Below are 17,593 nucleotides of genomic sequence, written 5' to 3' on the forward strand. Positions count from 1 at the left end.
AAAATTTGTACATCTTTGTTTTAAAATGTCATTGTTTGGGTTATTATATATTTCAATAGTACATACTGAGACCAATGAGTACACTCGTTTTGGAGAATTGTATCATTGACAACGCGTGTTCAATAATAATGTATGATTTGTATTTTAACTGTTTTCAATGTAACTTAAACTTTTTATGTGTTTCACAAACAAATGAACATAGTAATTTATTTTCTGAACAATACGTTTTTTTTGTTTTTGGCAATTAAATTTTATTTTAGTCTATTAAATGACAATATATGCATTGTTTATATTAAGAATCCATATTTAATATTCTATTTTATATTTCGTAATCTTCCAGCCCAGAGGAAGATAATCTTTGAGAGAAATGACTATTCATGAATTCTGTTAGTGTTTTCAATTGAACTTCACACCTCCCAAATCCTAGATAGCGGATTAATGTATGAGCACATCTGTAGCCCTTACTCTACTTATTGACGTGCTGTATTAGGTTTTCGGCTTTGATTAGAACTGTAAATCATTCCTTTTTCACTTTTGCAACCTATCTGTGGTTTGTTTCCGGCTCACCCTAGGTACATTTCTTGTTTTATTAGTGCCAGCATTATTGTTTGTCTCTTGCGGATGGTGTATGATCTATGGATGTTAAGCTGGAAACGGAATCTGCGTGCTGAACATATTATGAGATTAACATATAAATGAGATAATATATTTAAAAGACAATCACTCCTTAGTGGCAATGTGTTCACCTGATTTTATATATATAATACTGCTTATTTCAGTTCAGTCCAATGTAAGTAATTTTTGTACAGCAACACCACGTGGATCGGTTTTCTTTCTGCGTATTATTCCGTGCCAAAGTGTATAGTTCATTCCATTTTATTATAAATGAAAACCACTTTCTCATTATCCTCAATGCGAAATGTTCAAAATAAAATGAGAGAAATGTGTTAAGAATACCGAGACTTAAATAAGAATTAAATATGGTGATGGAGGTCATAATGCGACATCTATATAAATGCTTTCTTTAACGGCGCACGACTTCCATACTGTTCCGGCTAAATCAGTGCATTGTTTCTTAACAAGAAAAGATGTTTAAATGAGTTCGATTCATCTAGTGCATCAAATCATACATTGAGACGAATTCAGATAATTTTCTACCATACCAAACGAGATATGAGAGAGAAGGGAAGAGGATTATCCATCATATATTAAACTGACCCCAATTGAACAAAATTACCCTTGAAATAATAACCCACCATATCATGTTGAACCATTTAGCATCATGGTACGTCACTCAAGGATGCCATTTTATTTTACTTATGATGTGAAGTCAATTCATCCCCAAATATCTCTTACCAAAGTATCACCCGTGAAACGAAATAGTAATCAAAATTTTCTCAACATATACACCAAGGTTATTTTCTGCTATTTTTCATTTAAACTACTCACCGGAAATACTATGAACAAAGTGAGTGTACCTGTCATGATGAAATTCTGTGTATTCGACTGTAAAATACTATGCCAAGTTCGTCAATTAATTCCAGAAAATTGCAAGTTTCTCTTCAGTTCCGATAAGGTTTCCAGCATTACATATCTGTTTTAATGGCTTGTTTGTTCATCCCATGCACATAATCGAAGTGATTTCCATACATTCAGAAGCAAGTAAGAAAATCAGTACAATTTTTCGCAGATGTTTCATATTAAACACAGTCTTTCTTTTCCCACTGAATACATTTACTCAGTTATTTAAATTTCTTATTACTCAAAGAAAAACACACAACTTCGTCTTCCGTATTATTATCTGATTCTGATTCGTAAATCAAAGTTACTAATAATAAAATATTTTCCTCAAGAGCTTGAAACATCTTTTATGCGGGTGGTATGAGAGTTACGAGAAAACTGCTTCTCAATATACGATCATGAGCGAATTGTATTTGCAGACCAACAAATTGCGGATCATATGTGTTAATTAGATTTTTTTTGTTTCGTTATATATTAAAGGTCAGTGTCTGTTTTCACACCAAGGCTGTGTAAGTCGTAGAAGAACAAGTTAACATGCATGCTGGGTTCTGAGCTACCGCAACGCCTTCAAATTTACATATATGTATGAAGTGAAAATATGGAGTATACTTACCATACAGCTTATAAATAATCTGTTCCTTGATTATAATAAGCAAAAATCGTTATTTTTGGCTGCAAATGACTTAGTTTCTACTACTGAACAAATCTTGTTTTGCCTTTTTTCTTAAAAAGAAATATCTATGAAATTATGCGCACATTCATACCATTTTTCAGCTTGTTGTGATCTTTCGGTTGGTGTATCTTAGTTGTCTTCACTGAGATTTTGGATTGGAGTGTCTCTGTGTTGGAGTCTTGGTATGGGAGTATGAATAATTGAAAGAATTACTGAGGTTTGGATTCAATTTTAAATTGTACATCCTCGTCTCATATTTAGCGTTGGACTTGAAAATGTTCTCTAATCTTCCACGAACAAATTTCAGATACAATTAGAGTTGAATATTTATTAAGTGTTAATTATAATTTTAGTCTATACGTTTCTGATCGTTCTGTCTGTTAATTATAATATGAAGAGCTTGATAAGAGAATATTTAGCATCATTTTCATCTTAACCCATTAGTGCACAAAGTTTATCAGCTATGTTATTTCAGATTATTTGGTTGTTTTTCATGCAGCGGACTGCTATGAACAGAATTTGATCAATATATATTTTTGTTGCGTCATAATATGGTAGTTCCGCAACGTCCGATAAATCGGGCGCTGTGCACGATAGTCACTTAAATCGTTTGTACTTATATATAATTACAAAGAAAAATACACCAACATTTTACAGTTTGTATATTATCAATTCATATATATTGTTTATTCTTACCCTTACAATATAATATTACTGATTATATGCATGGAAATATTTAGGATGGACTCCTAGAAGGCACTTATTTACTTAGACTTTCCTGAGCATTTATTATAAGCACATTTTCATTCAGTTTTGCTTCCTATAGTAAAATGATCATAGCAATCATTTCGCTCATCTTGAAGGGCCTTGTTTAATGACTTTCCTTGTCGAAACACTGTTCCGTACTTCGTCAATAATGAAAGGGCCATCTAAATCTGAGAAGTGAAACGATGTATTTCCTGGATTGAAACTTCTTTGCCAATAACCAAGAATTCACAACTGAAACAAATAGGAAATATACAGATAGTCGCCAGTATAATTTATTCCTTATTCTTCTTCTGTACGATAACACATTGATCTAGTGAATCTACTCCTTCACTCCCTTTATTGTAGCTGGCTATAATGTTAGGCTGCTCCACAATTATTCGTGACCTCTTTTCGTAAGACCACCGACTTGTTGAATACAATGGAAAATTTTCGTAGTTCGTTGCCACCGTAACCACAATGCTGTCGTTCAGCCTAACAAGGTTGGCCTTTTTGTTGCTACGATAGTCATGTGCACCTCCTGGTCCTTTCTTCATTTCTTTGATGTCCCTTATTGGGGAGTTGTGGATTCGTCCTTGCTGAATTGTACTTAATGCACAAATACCCATATTACTCAGATGATTCATGAAATCTATGGAAGAAAAGTAATTGTCGAAGAACATTTTATACCTAGCATTACGTGGAATGCTTGCTGAAGTTAGCAAAGATAATACGACACTCTCATCCAGTCCATACTGATACGTTTCTTCCTTTTTCTTTGCCTGTATTCAATTGGAAACACATCATATAACCTGAACTGGTGCAAATGGCCCAGTTTTGGTACCCCAAGGAATGGGCTTTCCTCTTATAAGTAGTTTTGCATAAGGCTGACACTTTCATCAATTGAAATTGTTTCCTCAAGACCACAGTGTTTTTGGAACTGATACAAAAGCTTGCCTACATATAGTTTCAGCTTGTATAAAGGATCCGGATCAGCGACTCGTTGGACGTTGTTGTTCAAATGAAGTCACACTTTATATTACGTTACATAAAAATATAATAATTAGACCTAATTGCGTTATTCCTACGTAATAGTAGATACTCATTTTTAAATTAAATACAACGCATTTAATGTAAAGTGGTTCTGAAATCTAACAAAGACTCAATACAAGCAAAATTTAAAACAAACAATATATATTATCTAGCCAAAAATTGAGTTTGTAGTGAATGAAATATGTCCCTCATGCACAGCGTCCGATAAATCGAACGCCTAAAGTTTACATCTCACCTATCACGTGCTAATGGAGATCATAACTAAATATGTAGTTAGTAATAAGTGTTGATATCTGTGCTTTAATTATTGTACAAAATCTAAAGTTTTACGAACACCTTTATATTTATTTATATGTAAATATGTAAAAAGTAAAACCATACGTGAAACAGCATACTGCCTTGCCGCCATGTTTCATTCTTCGTCAAACGAAGCACAAACAATTGGTGTTATCGAGTCAACCACAAAAAACATAGAAAAAATAGATAGTAGCCTCACGAACTACAAAGAATTAAAGTGCTGAAAACACACAGTTTCTTCAAAAATGAATAAAAGCACGTGTCCGATTTATCGGACGCTGTGCACTAATGGGTTAATAGGTGATGTTATTATCGTAGAAGACCCATTCGATATCGTTAGAAGCTTGCTTCTCTCAATTCATTTACGACCACATATAAGGTTTTGCATCCAATCTTACTATTCATCTTGACGGATTACATTTATTATCATATGTTTTATCTTTGGTCATATTTCATATATGTTGTTAATAGACATGTCTTTGGACATTTTTGCCTAATGATATTACAGATTATAATCTATATCTGTACTCAAAGTCTCAACAAAGGATTTGACAGAGTTTGAATTTAGAATTTCAAAATCAAGTATCAATTTGTTTCTTGTAGAAAGGTACTAATCAGGGGCAAAAGTGAGGAGGAACGTGGAGTACGCCGTTCCCACCGCCAAAGAATGTGTATGGCGTCCCCACATTTCCTAAAAAAAAATACGATGGGCAAAGCTAGGCACGAGGGAGGCGGCGATGTCAAGCAGCTACCTACCGTCCCAATAAATTTTCAGACACACTTTTACCCCTGGTACTAATGGTAATGTCCTTTTGTGACCCTGATTACAATCTAGTGATTCCATGATCAATGTCACTCAAACATTTCCGTCAAATGTATTGGGGTGGCATGTTTGGTTCGCGAGTAGCGTTACGGAATCGAATAGGTTCGTGACCTTAGATTCACTGTATGTGAAGATTTTTTTGGATGGCCAGAATATGTCGATTTATTGTAATTGTTCGTGAGAAACGTTCTACTCTTATTCTAAGAAGAAACTTTTTGTACTGTAAATCATCTTGCCACGTAATTCTGAAATTTGAAAAGCACAGTCAATTGCTTTTTAGACTAATACTAGCATGCACTCCTTTATCCTATTCAATCAATATTTCACTTTTAGAAGGAATGTGAAATCCTTTCCTCAAAATCACGACTTTAATTACGTACTCCGTTTCAAGGTCCAAACAATTATCTGTATATCTACGGATTGTTCAATTGATTACGCGAATCAAGAATCTGCTTTCTTCTTATATAATTTTCTAGTGTGCTTATTGCTATATATACAAGTATGAAGGAATATGGATCTAAATTCTCAGGCATATGAAAGCATCAAGTTTTACATATTTTTTCGAGATTTGTGATTACTCAGAATACTACATAAGTTAATTATTTCACTTGTTCCTTTTGTAGATTATCAGTTTAATATTACTACCATGTTGAAGAATTAACAGAGTTAATTATAAATTTTCCAACAATTTTTTTAGATACTCTAATGAAAATATTGAATCTTTTATTATTGCCTATTCTGCCTGTCAGCAGTTCCTGAGACATGACTTTTCTAAGTATCACCGTGGGAACGTTTCTTCCACGGCTCTCGATTTTCAGGTTCCTCTTTTATCTAGTAATATTTTCTTCTATATCTCAAATCAGCAACCAGTTGTGTTCTTCTTCTTCCTACTGCTCAGACTCCTTCTATCGTTCGTTCTATGTCTGTATGAAGAAGGCAATTTCTCCATAAGATGCATGCAGTTCAGTTGTTCTTCGTACGAAAGCTGTTGGCTAAAAATGTCCCCTCCTCTCCTACCCGTTTTAAGAGTTCTTTGTTTATTCTTCACTCTCTGACCATTTTGTCTTGCATCTTTCTCAAACTCTACATTTTGAAGCTCTCCAGATATTTCTTCTCTGGCTTCCTTGATGTCCAAGTCACTAAACCATACAGTCCAATACTCCATATACAACACGCGAACAATATCTTCCTTACTGCAGCATTAAACATGCTATTTGAATATTTCTTAAGTCATGGCAATTCTTGATATGTTCTCTTTGGTGAGTATAACTCCCATTTAGTTGATGTCATCAATGTATTCAAGTTCTATTTGCTCTACTTTTACAAATAAATACCAGTTTCTACAGAATCATCTATTGACTCTCGACTTTTAGATAGCGTTTTCACTTTATCTATTTTCCCAATGTCAACTATATTCTCCATTATCCCATGTAGTCTTTCTTCTGTTCTAGCTGTAATAACCGTGCCATCTGCATACCTGGTGCTTATAGTGATATGCTTACCAATCCCCATAATTCTGCGTTCATAAAACATCCACTGTAAATTTTGAATAATTGGGACGACACACATCCCAGTCTGACTCCACTTCCAATCTCCGTCACTATTAGTTTCTCCTAGATTCAAACGTAAATTCACTTGTTGCCCTACATATAGTTCTCGAATAATTCTTCGGTCTCTCCGATGAAGTCCGGTTTCTTCAAGTATTTTGAGAAACGTTGTCCATTTCACAACGTCGAAAGCTTTTCCCAATCAGTAAAACAGTTTCTTTAATGCAAGAGCTCGTTGTTTTACAATTGTAGCACTACTGTAGTATTAATTTCTATGTACGGTTTAAGTTTTTACAATCTATGCTTCTCGGGAGTAACACTGCAGTATGCAAAATTTAGCTTTGCCAAAAGCTGTGCAGCTGTCTGTACCTAGATATCCATATTAACTTAGGAACAGGTTGCAAGGTTTTTCGAAACAATCTGTCGTATTACCTGATACTAATTTAATTTACAAATCACACGAAATAACATATTGTATTTCACACACACACACGCACACATAGAGACAAGAGTAAGAGGGAGAGAGAGAGAGAGAGAAAGAGAGAGAGAGAGAGAGAGATTTGATTCTTATTAGAAGTAAAGATGATCATGTAGTAACAATCATAAAATATTGTTTATATCTGAAGACTTGATTTTTCAACTAAAATATAGCCTATCACATCTACTGTTGAAAATGTAAATACAGGTTATTCTACTTCATGAAATGTTGGTATTCTTGGCACTTGGGAGGCAGTACCTACGACACATTAATGGAACCTGTTAGCCATGAATCTGTTACGCAGGAATTTATTTCATATTATTTCATTCATTATATTAAAGCCTAGTAGATAAAAAGGTATACTTTAATAATTACATTGATTGAGTGGCGCATTTATTGCATGGGAGTGCCGTATATTATCGGAGTACCGTACGACCCTGAGGTATCGTACTGAGGGGCTCCGTACTGTTGAGGGACATCGTACTGCTGTGGGAAACTGTACTCTTGACTAAAATCGTACTGCTGCGTTACATCGTACTGAACAGGGGCACTATATTGTATCGGAGTACTCTGTGGTGCCGTATAATTCTGCTCTACTTCTACTTGTGGTTGATCTTCATTTTCTGGTTTTGTAAGTTCCATGTAGTAACTGAACACAACAATAATCATATAGAGAAGAACACCTGCAAAATAAAGAAAATATTGTAATATTAAAAGCATGATCTGAAATGTGAAATAAGGTAATTAATTTACTATGCTTTAACTTGCAATTACATTCGCGGCTGCAGTAGGGAGGAAGAATGATACCTACTAGCTTATCAAGAGATATTGTATCTGAAATTTCTTATAAGGAGTTATGCAATTTGTGACTGTATTCTGAACTGAACCACGTTTTAAGATATTGTGAAATTTCTTGGGTAGAACAATTAAAATGTACTCGGAATTTGGACTTTCCCTTCACCTTTTTTATTATAAAAGTCTTCTTATATACACATAATAAGTATTTCCTCTAATGTATATTTGGATAAGATTAAGAGAGGAACCCGTTGACCAAGAGTCCTGGGTTTTGCAAGTGAGGTTCTCTCGGCGACTAAGCGTCGTCAGAGGGGTCTAGATTAGGTCTCTCTCTCGCTGACCAGGCGTTGTGAGAAAGAGGAAAGGAACCCGATGACCAAGCGTCGTGGGCTTAAGGATGGGTACCTGTCGGTGACCAAGTGTCGTGAGAGGGATATAGGTGGTTCGATCAACCTGGGTAGATTGATGCTCGTTGTCTTCCTTTTATCTTGTAGTGTCGGCTGCCATCGGCGATCTCCGTCTTGCCGACTGCTGGCGATGGTGGGCGACTCCTCTTCGGGACCGTCGTCTGCTTGTTTGTGTTAAATATTATTAACACGTGTAGTACGCATGACTATTGCATGGACGGCGACGTGGGAATCCTTATTACACCCCCGGGCGCAGAAAAAAAATAAGCCACCGGATTATGTTTTGTGCCATCATGTGGAATCTGCATATTGGTCACAACATACACTGGAAATTCACTTAAACACTGAAACACAAAATCGAATTTAGAATCACTGGTTACTGATATCACTGTATGAGACACAATCACACAAATAAAGTAAAAATGAATGTTTACCTTGGAACACTGACAGTTTGTCCTCTTAATCTAAGCAGGATCCCTATATCACGTCATCTCGCTCAAAGGAGAGGCTGTCGAAGCTCTGGTGGTTATAAATAATAATTATAACTACGTCACTGATGGTAATGGATGTAGCATATTTTGTGAAGTTCGCACGCCATAGGGTGCTAAAAGGTTTCTAATTTCCGTCTAGTTCTTACTAGTCGTAGCAAGTGAATTTCAGAACACACTCATATAGTGGTTAAAGTCACTCGATGGTAAACATAGTCACGCCGGAAAAAAGTTTGCCAACTAAAAATCCTAATTTTCTGAACACACTGTATATGTTGGTCAATATGTTATTAACAATTATGATTCGCAGCGGAGAAGCGAGAAAAATGTTGCTGCTGGTGTTGTAAAGTTCGTTCGTTGGAGGGGAATAGAAAAATGCTGGCCTGCAATCTTGTTCGAAGGAAATTGTTCGTGTACAGGCCGTTCGAATGGCAGAATGCAGGAAGGTGAGGAATTATAAAGAGTGAGAAAAGACAAGGGATCTTTTGCAATGTAAAGACTAAGGTGCGTACTAGATTTGATCACTTCAAATAGACAGGATATCGTATTTCATATCTTGTTTTCTACTATTCAAAGTTTTGCTTCTCTTTTTTTTTTTCTTCTGTCGCAGAAACGCAAATAATGCTTGTCGCGTGTTGCTTGTTCGTAGCTGCTAGAATCATGTTATTCTTCTTTTCTGCTCTTCTTATCTCTTGTAATCTTCTTCCTAGCTGTTGTATTCGTCATCATTATCCCTGTATATATTACTCGGCGGCATGATATGGCTTAACCCTGTCGATGGAAATATTCTGTTCTGTTTCTCTGAAGTCATGAAGCATGCTGACTCGATAGAGATTATTATTTAGTTTTGAGATAATTGTAGCCGGTCCGAAGTATCTATCGGCCCATTGTGTTGACTCTCCAATTCTTCGAAAGGGGAAGTAAATGAATATTTTAACTCCATTGTGATGACTCTCCAATTCTTCGAAAGGGGAAATAAATGAGTACTATATCTCCATTGTGGAAGGTTTTTGTCAAAATACATCTTTTGCTGTTCGGGGGCCCTTAGTAAATTTTGCCCTACTTTTCCTCTTAGTTTTACAAGTTGGTCCCGTTCAACCTGTAGCTGAGGAGCGGTCTGTAATTGACAATCGCTGATTGCCCTATGCTGGTATCCGTACATTAAAAATGAGCTTGATTCATTCGTTCGCAATTGGACGAAACTGTTTAAACCATTAGTTATGTAGGGTAACAGTTTTGGTCATATACCGTGATTTTGTTGGAGGAAACATTTTAAAGAATTCTGTAAAGCTTTGTTCATGATCTCCACTAAACCTATATCCTGGTGATTAAAAGCAGGGCAGAACTTAAATTCAAAGTTATATATTTCTGCTAATTTTTTAAGTTTCTTCGCTCTTTGCACTGGGTGTTTGCCGAGATGAAGGAAATGAAAGGCGCCAAATTTTAAAATAATTTCTTCCAATAAGAATTGTTCACTTCTATCTGCCGTGATGCTATTAACAGCTTTCGTCACTATATAACGTGCCTTTGTTTTCATGGTTACTAAAACATATTTTGGTTTCTCTTCTTCGTGTGGATAAGGTCCTAAATTGTCAAACAACCATCTTTCTTCTGTGAGGCCTGGTGGATGATGAACGAGTTCTCCTTGTGGCTTTTTTGGGCTTTTCTCTGCAATATTTGATTCTAAATGCTACGTATGATTTCATGTTCGGCGTGTAATATTACTTAATGTCTGTCTTATATGATTTTGAAAATCCGATATGAGGCGTTCACGGGTCTTTGTGAATAGACTCGAACCAATGTACTCGAGCTTTTCGAGATACACAAAAGATAATGTATTCCAAATTCTGGGTGTTTCTGTGTACGATACAATAGGTTGTCTTTTAATCGAAAATAATTGGCTGCCCTCGTGTTAGAACATTTTGTCGGTTCTTTCCCTTCCAAAACTGCTATTAGTTCAGCGTATGCTTCATCTTTGCGCTGCTCTTCCCATAAGTTCTTGAAAGATCCTGGTTACTGTATTTGAAAAATGGGTTCTTCTAGAGAATTGGAACGGTATGCATGTAGATCGTCGGTCTCCTGATGTGGGTCCGTCGGTTCTGGAGTATCATCACTATTTTGTTCTAAGCGGCTGATAATGTCGGCCGGATGCTTCTTTCCTTCCATATGGTAAATGTCAAAATTATTGTCAGCTAAGAAAATCTGTAGCGTATGTATTTTCTTACCCTGTCTGGGTGTTTACGCAGAAATGTTAGACTTTTTGCGTTTGTATCCAATTTAAATTTACGATTAAGTAGGAAATATCTGAATTTACGCAGAGCATAAATAATAGCGTATAAGTCTTTTTCCCAGACTGAACTTTTGATTTCGTTTTTTGTAAGGCGACGGTTACAGTAGGAGACAATTTTTTGTTCGTAAGTTTTGGGGTCATAACTAGCTAATAACCCTCCTAGCTGAAGTCGGAATTCATCTGTGTGGAGCGTTATCTCGAGGTTTTCGTCGAAACGGTAGAGAGATGGAACATTCAAAATATATTCCTTCTGCTTCTCGAATAATTCATCGTGTTTTTCAGGCCATTTAAATTTAGCATTTTTAGTAACGAGCAGTGGAAAAGGTTCTACCTTGGCCTTGAAGTCCTTAATATGACTTCGTAGATAAGAGGAAAGGCCTATAAAGCTCTTAAGTATTCGTTTAGTAGTCTGTTTTTAAAATTCTTGATCATCTATGCTATTTTCGGTGTGGTGCTTATCTTTTCTCCAGATAAAGGAATCCTAATAAAGGGAGTTCTCAATATTACAGCTGTTTCTTCTTGGGGTTGGCTCGGAAGTCGTGGGTCCATGATTTTTGGAATAAAAGCTCCAAATCTGAGAGATGTTGTTCCTATGTATACGAACCGATCAGGATGTCATCAGCAAAATTGGTTATGCCTTTTGGTAGGCCGTCTAATAGCATTTCAATGACGATCGTTAAAGATTAGGAAGCGAAACAGTGGCCCATTGCGGATCTAAGTAATTTATAGCTTTTGCGTGTATGATTTTCCTCGAAAGTCATGTATTTAGTGCTATTTAGGTGCAGTTTTATCAAAAAATACGATTGAGAAATTTCAAGCGTTGTTATTAGGGTTTTCTCTTTTAAGACATGCAAAACGTCCTCTCTAGACCGAAACGGCATGCTCAAATATCTGGTATAGCTATTACATGTCTGTAAATTCAACACAAGCCTGAAACCTAAACTGTTTGACTCTTTGAGCGCAATTAGAGGCAAAGAGAAATTACTCGTCTGTGTCTCAGTTATGACTTTGGAATCTAGCTGTTGTTGTATCTGATTATCAATTTGGTTTCTTATCCCTAATGGGATAGGTGGTGAGCGATGATGGAATGGCGCACTTTTATCTATAAGTATTTTGTGTTCATATCCTCTAAAATAACCTATATCCTCTGGACTGTATGAAAAAACGTCCCTGTATTTGTGTAATAAGTTCCTTACAGCTATTCGCTAGTATTCCGCTAAATCAGGATTTATATCAAGAAGGTATATGTTAAAAGTGTTAGCAGTCTGTTTTAATCTTTCCCGTATCTCTTCTTGTGTTCTAAATTGATGTTTTTTATCGTCGTCTTCTATTTTGAAAGAAGATTCTTCCACGCCCTCCTCTATATACGCAACTGGTGTACCTTCATTTAAAGTTATCATGTGAGCTGTTGGATTTGAAATTAATACCGTAAGCTCGTTACTTGGTATTTTCATGGTCAATGCCTCTAATCCGTATCGTTAACAACGATTGTAGTGAAATTATGATGTAAAATGCTGCGCCATTATTTTTCTTCGGAATTGAAACATGGAAGTAGAAATGTGATTTCTCTGAGATCGTAAGTTTATTAAGTGCTGTTACGTCTGCATTTCTCTGCAAATACAAATAATGAGTAGTTTGTTGTGACATTTCTTCCTTTTCTTTTTTCCCTTGGGAAAAGCAGGCTTGCAAGGTTTTCTATATAATGATATGGAATTATGCTTCAGGTCTATTTGAACAAAAGGTCGTTCCCGACAATCGGACTTAAGTCCGCATCTATAATGCGAAAGTAACGTGAAAAGGTAGTGGTGCGAATCTTGAATTTCATTAAAGCCATTTCCTTCAAAGTCACAAAGTCAGTACTTTGTTAGCGATGCCTCTGATATGGATCTGAAATGGTATCAATTTGCAATTTGGGGTACGTCCCGTCTTGACAATAAACTAAGACTAGACCCAGTGTCTATTATAGCTGTAGACAGCTTGAATTTGCACTAATATTAAGCAATAATTTATTATTTTCTGTCCCCAGCTGGACAGGTTCTCGGTGATCGTTGTAGGTCGCCTGGGTGAAAAAATTGGATAAATCTACATTGGATATCCCATACGTATACCATTGAATTGAAAGGGATATGTGCTGCACAAGAAAAAGAGAATTTTTTAACCTAGAATGTATTTTCTCAAATGATAAAATGAACTGCACTTTCACCTTTTGTATTCTTTTGCGAGATTGAGTGTACTATGGTTTGCCTCTAGTAGTATAAGCCATGAAAAATATGTTCCTTATTTACCTTTGCGAAATTGTACAGTGCAAATTGAAATGGCCATGAAGAAAGACATTATATTAACTTACAAAATGCGTCAACCATATACTCGAACTGCTTTCTGTCGATTTTCATATAAAAGTTAAACGGTACTAGAAAATTTATATTATAGAACGTTTCGACCAGGATATCTAATTCCGTCTACAATACGCGCATACGTTTTCAGGGTATGTGGTTTTATTTGATATGCATTATCCTCAATGTAATCTAATTAGAAAGTAATCTAGGTATTGAAAATAAGTACATTTTTCAAGCCAATGCGTCACAACTCGTCTTTCAATACATCAATATGGTAATGTTTCATGTAAGTACTGTCGAACATCTTACCCATAATACAGTAGTGCTACTTGTGTTGCATCTAAATAATTTTTATGTGGCAGAATTTGTCTTTTTTCGAAGCATTGCCAATTACTCTTAATCTCTCAAAGTGAATTCACGTCAAATAGGGCCATTAATAATGTCAGTCATAATTTTATCAAAACCTTCACTTTCTGAGGATACTTCATTTTCGATTCGGTATACAGTTGAGGCTACATAAAATTTCTCACATCTTCTTTCTAAGTTAACACACACGACAAGACAGACTCGTTGTGTTGAGATAGACAAAGGACAAGAGAGAATTTTTAACGCATGAGGTACTCGTTATAAGTATCCATGATGATTAATTACTAGTGTGACATGTTCAAATTTATCATTTGTAGGATGGTTCTCGCATAAATTAAAGTGTAGCTTATATATATATATGGTGTGATATCCAGTGTGGAAGAATCCAAGATGTTCCAATGATGGATAAAAATTTACTTAGTATAGTGTTGTGCGCCGTTGGCCATATCCAAAATTTGATTTTATTCCGTCCACGTGTATCATTAACACCGGACTCTCACAATACTTTCGACCAACCCTGAATGTAGGGTGAAGAGTCATTTATATTGATATATCCTTATGACTTTTTAAGCTAATTGTTATTATGCGGTGAAAGTTGGAGGGATCCATATATTGACAGGAATATTGTTTGACATACTCTGTAATACCGCATAGTTAAAAGTGTTTCCAATCCAATATAAATGTATAGTTTCTTTTCAACTGGTAGTATATCCGTCCATTATAAATACAAAGTCTACGTACTAATCGAATACATACAATACGGTACGTTATTTATTATATAGTTTTACAAATGAAGGATGCTACAGTTTTTCGAACATTTAAAAACATCTAAATTTGAAGGGCTCTACAAAAGTAATAATGCAAGTAAATGGACGTATAGAGCAAGTTAAAATGAATCTTACGCCCAGAGGAAGTCGCCCACATAAAGCTGTGGGAATCTTAACCAGCGCCGTAACTTAGATTTTTTCTGGGCGGGCAAGAATTAGTACGCGTATTTGGGCCCCCTAAAAAAAAACTTTTTTCTAATTCTCGGCCCTCCTCCTTCAATCTTTCTCTTACTCTTGTTTGACCCTTTGAATCTGTGGGCCCTCTTGCACTGCAAGGTCTTCGGAGCCGTTAGTTACGCCCCTGGACCCGTTTCATACATGGCGAATTAATTGAGGTTACAATATTGACAAATCTCAAAGCCATACGAATACATATTATTTCTAGGGCTCCTAATAGTAGGCATCTTTCACCGAAATCATTTCACGACTCCGTTTTGATTTATTTACTACGTTTTGTATGCTGTTTTGTTTATATAATGTAGTGAACTTGTTTGATGTTTCATTTATAATTTCATGTTCGTTTCGTATATGATTCTCGCATAAATTAAAGTGTAAACTACACGTTCCTCAAGTTACGGCCCTGATCTTAACTGCTGTCCAATTGCACAACATAAGGCACTTCTGTTATAGTTTGTCAGCCGAAGCAACATTTGAAGGGTAGAAATTACCCTACGAAAGGTTTCAACTTAACAGAGCTCGAGTTATCCACACTTACGATCTGGCCTATGTCGTGATGTTTTGTAGAGCCGGCTCTACGCAGGGTGTCAGGAGGATACGGAAAGTGCAAGAAAAAATAGAAACGGATATCTATTCACTAGCAATTGATTTGCAAGGTGTACAGCCCGAAACTGGAAAAGTATCTATAGAAGTCAACGCGAAAATTGTCTCGTCATTGAGAGCAGTACACAAAATGGAGTAAGGAGATAAATGATTCAATATTTTTTATCAACACTGTAAATTCCACTATTGACAGTAAATATATACATACCAGTAGTTACTTATATATACGCGAGGGAAAAAAAGTAGTCAGACGAAATAATAGATACTACATCAATGCAGTTGAATTGGAAAAATGAGGAATCGCCCGATAATTGAGAATCTGCTTGGGCTAACCACTGTCGTCGGATAGCTCAAACATTCCATAAAAGGTTGAAGAAACCTGGACCTGGAGTAATTGATATTTTAATGAAATTGATCGACTTGAGGCCAGGGTAGAAACTCTGAATCAAACCACAAGTAGCCATGAGGATGAAACTCGTAGATGTTGAGGAGGACATTCTGAATACAGTCTTAAAGTTTAGTCATAAAGCGAACAAATACAAATGGTGCGAGTCAGTGATAACAGTAGTTGCCCAGAAGAGTTTCAAATAGCCTATGGGGAAACACAATGTATGACATGATTTTCCTCAGTGGGATCGTCCATACTAAATTCAGAACCATGGTAAATTCCAATTGAAGGCCAAGTTGTCAATTGGCGAGTAGGACAATAATACCTTGAAATTCAGTTTGACCGTATTAATAACGGTGTTATCGTAGAAGTAAGAAGAGTAACGGTACAGCAATGTATGTATAAATTAACTAGATGGTTAATTGTGAATGGGGATATCAGGAAGTGAATCCTATAGGAAATTTAGGGAGTGAATATAAGAGATGAATGAATAACTAAAAAGTTTGAATCCGTTCTTAATAATAATGATATTGTTAAGGTGAGAAGAGTTTCTGAATGGCAAATGCACATGTAAAATTGAGGAGTCTGATTGTCAGTCGGAAGTCGAGGAAAAACATTTAGAGAATAGAGATAGTGATAGTAATAGTATTATAGGTAATTCAAAATACAAATAACTTTCTCAGGTACTTGACATTTGCTCCCATTATAGTTCAAATTTTCGAAACTTAAGAGAGTTTCCCCAATTTGGACACTCAGATGTCCTAAGGTGCTGTCAATTTTTTCCTTGAGGATATTGTAATATCCTATGTGATGTTGTAAACAAACAATTCTACGCATCAGTGTTTACAAACACCACCACGTGGTTCGGCAAGGGGATCTCCCACCAGATGAATCTACAGTCACACGCAGACCATAGCTTCTTTCCCTTCCCATGGAGCAGAAGACGACATCGGAGCAGCAGCGCCATCGCCACCCAAAGGACCCTATAGATTGGATGGACGAAAAAAACTCGATACCAGTTTTCCGGTGACCCTTCTCTAGTCTGCTGCGGGACTTTTGAAGTAACCTAACCCCAGGCCTCAAGTCTTCTTCGGGATAACGCCTATCCTATCTCCTGGCTTAGCCTGTTACGGGGCTCTGTCTGGGAATCCTAACCTCAGCCGCTCAGCCTGCTACGGGGCTCTGTTGACCCCTTAACCCACCTCTGCTTGCTACGGTGGATTGGTTCCTTATGTGCACTCTGCTAGCCGGCTACGAGGTTCTGTAGAGATCCTGTCTGCGACCTTACGGTCAAAAGACTACCTATTTCTAACCTTCCATATTAGAGAGAATATTTTGTAAAAACACTTTTATAGTGGAAGCTTTTATAATAGATCTGGTAGTGGGAGTCGATTGCGGACGCTCCTTTTATTAAATGCTGTACCTATAATCTATATGAGACAAAGTTTTACAATCTGCTCCAAACTGTGGAGGTATTCCTGCTACCGATATGTATTTAATGAAAAATTGTCTTAATATCACGCCAGAAAGAAAGCGTTAATAAAAATGTATTAGTAGAAAGATATTATCTTTTAATTAAAAATTTGAGCTTTTCGTTTAAAAGAGCTAAAATGATAATAGGATATTTGTATTGTAAATGTCGACATTGTTAGTATACTGGGCAACTCTATCTCGTGTTATCGTGCTTTGGCTGATCTGCGATTACAGTTGAAGCATTTGAGTTGATTTTGAGTTTAACGTCCCTTTTGAGCAGAGAGGCTATATGAGACGGGACCTCTGA

The 17,593-nt window shown here is 36.2% G+C and overlaps 1 protein-coding gene across 2 annotated transcripts in view; it reads right to left on the reverse strand.

Moving 5' to 3' along the window:
* Positions 1 to 7,090: 7,090 nt before the first annotated feature.
* Positions 7,091 to 17,593, reverse strand: part of LOC145681630 (uncharacterized) — a 123,405-nt gene continuing 112,902 nt past the window's right edge. For both annotated transcript variants that reach the window (XM_081753245.1, XM_081753244.1), the window contains one exon: positions 7,091 to 7,819. In XM_081753245.1, the coding sequence (XP_081609371.1) occupies positions 7,530 to 7,819 (290 nt within the window). In that variant the 3' untranslated portion in view covers positions 7,091 to 7,529. The remainder of the gene's footprint in view (positions 7,820 to 17,593) is intronic.

The sequence above is a fragment of the Thermobia domestica genome, chromosome 3 (genome assembly GCF_964235325.1).
Source record: "Thermobia domestica chromosome 3, izTheDome1.hap1.1, whole genome shotgun sequence".
NCBI classification, from domain to species: domain Eukaryota; kingdom Metazoa; phylum Arthropoda; class Insecta; order Zygentoma; family Lepismatidae; genus Thermobia; species Thermobia domestica.